The sequence below is a fragment of the Microcaecilia unicolor genome, chromosome 14 (genome assembly GCF_901765095.1).
Source record: "Microcaecilia unicolor chromosome 14, aMicUni1.1, whole genome shotgun sequence".
Taxonomy (NCBI): Eukaryota; Metazoa; Chordata; class Amphibia; order Gymnophiona; family Siphonopidae; genus Microcaecilia; species Microcaecilia unicolor.
In genome coordinates this window covers 25,837,175-25,843,910 of record NC_044044.1, presented here as the reverse complement: position 1 = coordinate 25,843,910, position 6,736 = coordinate 25,837,175, and the positions used below count along the sequence as shown (strand labels likewise).

At 43.2% G+C, this 6,736-nt stretch overlaps 1 protein-coding gene across 1 annotated transcript; it reads left to right on the top strand.

Moving 5' to 3' along the window:
• The first annotated feature begins 472 nt into the window (after positions 1–472).
• On the top strand, positions 473–1,414 carry LOC115458390 (olfactory receptor 10A7-like). Its single transcript, XM_030188314.1, has one exon. The coding sequence runs from the start codon at positions 473–475 to the stop codon at positions 1,412–1,414; it is 942 nt and encodes a 313-aa protein (XP_030044174.1).
• Positions 1,415–6,736: the final 5,322 nt, after the last annotated feature.

Below are 6,736 nucleotides of genomic sequence, written 5' to 3'. Positions count from 1 at the left end.
ATCGGATTTTGTGGAATTAAAATGTGTTAAGATATTATCTTTGAAATGATGCATAAATCTAACAAATGACAAGAGATAAGGGCTTATTTTTGAAGCTCGCCAAGTAGCATTGGCCACCCTATCTAGATATCCAGCTCCAGCCACTATCTGGATACTGGGGTTGAATATTTGGATTTTTCTGTTTTTAGCTGCACTGACCAGCTATAGACAGAAACAAAGCACTGGCCACTGAGGCTTAGTGTTGACCTGAGAATGTTGTTATAATTAGTGTATACCTGGACGTGTGAGTGCGGACTTTGGAGATCAGAAAAGTCTCTTTTTTTCAGTAGTGGTCTTGAATACTTTTCAATCATGCCTGTACATTAAACGTTCTCCCAAACCGGAAAAGAGTGGACTAATTTGACTACTAGAATTCTACCCCGTAGCAATCAGTTTGGGTCTCTCTTTCTTCCTCAGATTATACAGCAAAGGAATGGTATTGAAAAATCAAACGCTGGTTACTGGATTCATCCTCTTGGGATTCTCGGACTTGTCTCTGCAGGTGCAGCGATTCATTTTTGTCATGTTGTTTTTGTTCTACATACTGGCTGTGATGGGAAACCTGCTCGTCTTTACCATCCTCACGGTGGACCCTGTCCTTCATACGCCCATGTACTTCTTCCTCAGGAATTTGTCCTTCTTGGAGATCTGTTTTACAACCGTCACTATCCCCAGAACACTGGCAAATTTCTTGGTCGAGGACAGAAGCATCTCATTCCTGGCATGTGGCTTGCAAATGTATTTTGCCTTTTTTTTCGGCAGTGAGGAAGGCGTTCTCCTTGGTATTATGGCGTATGATCGTTATGTCGCAATCTGTAACCCCCTACGTTATTCCACTCTTATGAGCAATAAAAAGTGTGTTTATTTGGCTGTGGGGTCCTGGATGATGTGCCTTGTCTTGCAGTTTGGGCAGATCACGTTCATATTAAGCTTACCTTTCTGTAAGTCTAACATAATCCACCATTTTGTCTGTGATATTTCACCCATACTGAAGTTGTCTTGTACTGACACTTATTTTAATGACGTGGTCAAATTTGCAGCATCTGTGGTTTTCCTGCTCATACCATTCCTGACCATTCTTTCCTCTTACATTTCCATTATCTCTACCGTGCTGAGAATGAACTCCAAAGATGGGAGAAGTAAGGCTTTCTCAACTTGTGCCTCTCACCTCACTGCAGTTACCTTATTCTATGGGACTACCATGCTTGTCTACTTACAACCAAGTGAAGGCTATACAGATGAGAGAATTTTTGCTGTAATTTACTGCTTGATTAACCCAATGTTAAACCCTCTTATTTACAGCTTGAGGAGTAAGGAAGTTAAAGGAGCCATACAAAAAAGAATATTGGAGAAAATGTTGCACTTTAGGTTGTGATCAAAGTTCCCTTTAAGGTACATTGTAGTCCCCCAGTCCTACTCCTGCTACTTGGAGCGACGCAGAAATATTGCAGTTTCAATTATGTATTTATTTATTGCATTTGTATCCCGCATTTTCCCACCATATGGCAGGTTCAATGTAGCTTTCATATTGCTAAAAATGCAATTACAAAATTTTCTAGTACATAATACCTACGTGTTTATTGTACCCTTCTCCACCACCATCAACTCCAGGCCCCGCCCTTTCTGCCTCGCCTCACCCCACGCATGGAACAAACTCCCCAAGCCCATACGCCAGGCCCCCTCCCTGCCCATCTTCAAATCTCTGCTTAAAGCCCACCTCTTCAAGGTCGCCTTCGGCACCTAACCTCTACACCTCTACCCAAGAAATCTAGACTGCCCCAACTTGACATTTCGTTCTTTAGATTGTAAGCTCCTTTGAGCAGGGACCGTCCTTTTTGTTTATTTTGTACAGCGCTGCGTAACCCTAGTAGCGCTCTAGAAATGTTAAGTAGTAGATATGTTAGCATATTGTGAGAGAGGTTAATATTATTGTTTTCTGTTTCTGAACTTTTCGTGATGTATGGTGGTGTTGGATTAGGCAGATCCAGGGGGACAAAACTTCTTGAAAAGATGTGTTTTCAGGTTTGTTCTGAATGTAGGTCGTTTTCTGTGAGTTTCAGGTCTTTGGGAAGTGAGTTCCAAAGTTGTGTGCCTATAAACGAGAGAATGGCAGCATGTGAAGATTTGTATTTTATACCTTTGCAATTGGGGTAGTGAAGGGTTAGGTAGGTTCTTGCTGTTCTCGTCACGGGAGGTGGTGGAAAAGAAAACGGTAACGGAATTCAAACATGCGTGGGATAAACATAAAGGAATCCTGTTCAGAAGGAATGGATCCTCAGGAGCTTAGCCGAGATTGGGTGGCAGAGCCGGTGGTGGGAGGCGGGGATAGTGCTGGGCAGACTTATACGGTCTGTGCCCTGAAGAGGACAGGTACAAATCAAGGTATACACAAAAAGCAGCACATATGAGTTTATCTTGTTGGGCAGACCGGATGGACCGTGCAGGTCTTCTTCTGCCATCATCTACTATGTTATTGGTAGATCGATAATCTGGTGCGAGTCCGTAGATGATTCTGTGGACTATTGTGCATATTTTGAAAGTTATGCGAGCGCTAATAGGAAGCCAATGTAAGTTTCTTAGGAGGGGTTTAGCGCTTTCGAAGCATGTTTTTCTGAAGATGAGTCTGGCAGCCGTGTTTTGTGCTGTCTGTAGTTTTCTTATGATTTGATCTTTGCAGCCTACGTAAATACTATTGCAGTAGTCTACATGGGTTAGCACCATGGTTTGGATCATGTTGCTGAAAGAATCACTGGGAAAGTAAGGTTTTATACGCTTGAGCTTCCTCATAGTGTGGAACATTTTCTTGGTCGTGGCTTTCTAGTGTTAGGTTGCAGTCAATTGTTATGCCTAAGATTTTCAAGTGGTCTGAAATTGGGAGGGATGAACCTGTGCGTTAATTGCCGAGGGGCAGAGGAAGCAGAGAACCAGCGGAGCTGACACCCCCCCCCCCAGCGGCGTGCACCCGGGGCGAACCGCCCCCACCTTGCTACGCCACTGCTCGGAATGCTGTTTATTGAATAACACTCCATGTGAATTTTTTTGGCGCCCAAATTTGGGTTCCATTTACTTTATCTGGCCCTGTATGTGTGCTCAAGTATTTTATAAAACACTAGTAAAACATGCCCATTTCAGGCGCAAATGAAACGGGCGCTAGCAAGGTTTTCCTCCCGAACCCCCCCCCCTCCCTGCTCACCCCTTCGGTGTTGTGATGGCACTGACCGCCATTGTTGAGGACCTCGTCAACGCACGCCAACGCCACCTTCAATGTGCTGAGTCGTTGGTCGTGAAGCCACTGACGCCATTGCTCCGCCCTCGACGTCATCACGTTTGACGCGAGGGCGGGGCCCCAACACAGTGATTTCGGTGGCTTCACCACCACGAACCCTTCGAACCGGAAGGAAGTGCCCGGAGGAACTGACAGTGACGTCAGTGTCCTCAGAACGTTGAGGGTGAGTTTTATTATATAGGATGTTTGTAAATCAGAAATCCATCTCTGCTTTGCCCAAGCTACATCCCTAGGAATGCATATGCACAGATCACTTATTAATAGGTGTGCTCTGCATATAAAACAGTCTTTCTGTGATTTACAAATTTCCCTCATAATGCCATGAAAAGCATGAACAAGCATGTATGATACATGAAGGGCCATATTCGAAATGACATCTAAGTCTAAGAACCAAAACACATAAAGCCCGCACCCAGGGTTCAATAATGCTTCAATACAGCCACTCTGAATTCTCATCCCCTGGAATCTCACCACACTCATACCTCTACTCACAGAAAATGTATTCCATATGCTTTCTTGTTGTTCTGTACTGCCCCTTTTAGTTTCCCGTTGTTTCCCCCAATGTTTCACTGCTCTTTTCCATTGTTATATTCCTTAATGATACTCTGAGTTTGTCTCGCTTAACTCCTCACAATGTAATCCATAACCGAGTAGTAACAAACTGTATTTCTATCACTCACAGCTTATTGTAAGCCACACTGAGCCCGCAAAAAGGTGGGAAAACGTGGGATACAAATGCAATAAAATAAAATAAAAATAAGTTCAGCTTTGGATGTTTTGCTAAAAACCATCCAAAATTCAAGTGGGGAATATAGCCATTTTCAAAACAGAAAAACGACTCTCTTTTTCGTTGTTCAAAAATGTCTATTTGCTAGATGTTTTGGCGCTCTGTGCATTTATCTTCTTGGTCCGTTTTGAGGGGAAAAAAGTCCAAGTGAAAAAAAGCACAAAATCAAGCCATAGGGATGTAGGAGGAGCCAGCATTCTTAGTGGACTGGCCACACAGATATCCCGGGAGAGCAATGGGGCCCCCAAGTGGGCACTGCTGTGGACTTCACGCTCCCATGTACACATGTCACTGTTGTTCCCTCATCTTATCTGCTGTGCCCCTCAAAACCCACTACTCCTAACTGTACACCACTGCAATAGCCTATATAACATAGTAACATAGTAGATGACGGCAGAAAAAGACCTGCACGGTCCATCCAGTCTGCCCAACAAGATAACTCATATTTGCTACTTTTTGTGTATACCCTACTTTGATTTGTACCTGTCCTCTTCAGGGCACAGACCGTATAAGTCTGCCCAGCACTATCCCTGCCTCCCAACCACCAGCCCCGCCTCCCAACCACCGGCTCTGGCACAGATCGTATAAGTCTGACCAGCACTATCCTCGCCTCCCAACCACCGGCTCTGGCACAGACCATGTGGGTACAGAGGGTTTCTGGTGAATTGTGGAGGGCTCACAGTTTCCACCACAAGTGTAACAGGTGGGAAGAGGTATGAGACTAGGGCCCCCTGTCTGCAGTGCACTGCACCCACCAGTAGAATACTCCAGGGACCTGCAGGCTGCTCTAATAGACCTGAGTATTACATCTGAGGCTGTCATAGAGGCTGGTAAGTAATGTTTTGAATCACATTTTTGGGGTGGGTGGGAGGGGGCTCATCCCTGATTCCTGCTTGTGTTGGGCTTACTGCCGCTTAGGAAAAGGGGCCCAAAGTAAGTGACGGCAGATAAAAACCTAAACAGTCCATCCAGTCCGCCCAACAGTCACATTCATTCTCATGATGAAATCAACAATGAATGTGATATTATGTACTTGATCACGAGTCCTTCTTTGGTGTTTCTGGGACATAGACCATAGAATTCCACCCGGTTCTGTCCTTATGCTCCACCTACTGGATTGCCATATGCAGACACAGACCTACAAAGTCTGCCCGGCACAGGCCTTAGCTCTTTACAGCTGGAGTCGCTGTCCAAGCGTCATTCACACATCCACCCACCTGTAGCCATTGAAGGTTTTTATACCATTTATTGGTATATGGGTATGGTTGGTACTTATGAACAATTTCTAAGATATTTGCATACATTTACATCACATAAGCAATTGTTTAGATAACAGATTTTAATCTGTGCGTATACTTTTCCTGAGGTGGCTTTCCTTTTGAAACCTGAGGTCAAATTCACCTATAAGTGCAAATATAATGAACTTATAAGATTTCCTCAAAGTGATACCACCTCATTTCCCCAAACAGTATTCTTCACTGTCAGATATTCACAATGAATTGTCAACATAATATCACTACAAAACACGCACACAGTTTAACAAGGTCGTTGTGGAGGTCATTAGAAGTAATTAATATCCAGGGACAAGCGGCATGAACAAATACCTCCAGGGCTCTCTTTAAGGCACACACACAAGTACAGATCCAAATCAGAGAATATCACCAGCAGATGGAGTTGGAGAAGAATGATGTCTATTGTGAGAACACGGGGAAGGAGCGACAAGAATATAGACTAGGATGAGATACACAAGGTAGAAAAAAAATGAGAATGAAGACAAGAAGGTTACACAGTAGGTCAAGCAAACAGTTTAGTGCATGGGCTAGTTACGAAGCTTTTAAATAGGCATAAAAGCCCAGCGTTACTGTGGTCACAGCTTCATCTGGGATTGTTGTCTTCCTGTTTTTCAGTTAGGGGTGGCTGAATTAGGATGAGCAACTAATTCATGTCATAAAAAGGAAAGATAAGCTACTCCCGGTTTGCACTGAATTCGCCACAATCTGGATTCCTCCATCTCTTATTGTGCTCTTTGGCGTTCCAGCTGAAAATTGTCCTGACTTTCTGTGGATATCTAAAATATTTAGATCCAAGGTAAACATTGCTCTTGGGGTGTACATTTTTTTGTCTCTGTTTTCTAATGCATTTCATTTCTGATTTTAATGACATAAAGTTCAGAATTTTAATATGTATTCCTTTAAACGTTTCTTGCCTTACTGTGCTGGTAGAAATTCCTCTTTAGCTATGCAGCTCATTTACATCACTTCAATCTCTTTTACAGCGTTTTTTGGAAGTTCATTTCTGATGTGTATCAAAAAGGACTCAGTGTGTCGTCAAATTGCCTAGAATCTGATTAGAGAACAAAGGATAAGTTCACTATAGATGGAACTAACCCTTTGGATGTCATTCTGATTAAATCTGTGTCAACAGATATCATTTTCTAGAATAGGATTTTTAATTAGTATTATTTTTCAATGATTCTTAGTTATTTAGAGGGTAAAATTCAGCTGCTGGTGGTCAATATTTCTTTAAGTGTTGGCTGCTGGTGGCTAAATTAGACCCAGGTGTTGAATGCTCATCCCCTTTCCCCTATCCGGGTACTGGCACTAAATATCCAGGCAGAAGGTGAC

Bases quoted from the DNA above. Each gene is read 5' to 3' on its own strand.
- LOC115458390 (XM_030188314.1), top strand. From the start codon at position 473: ATGGTATTGAAAAATCAAACGCTGGTTACTGGATTCATCCTCTTGGGA.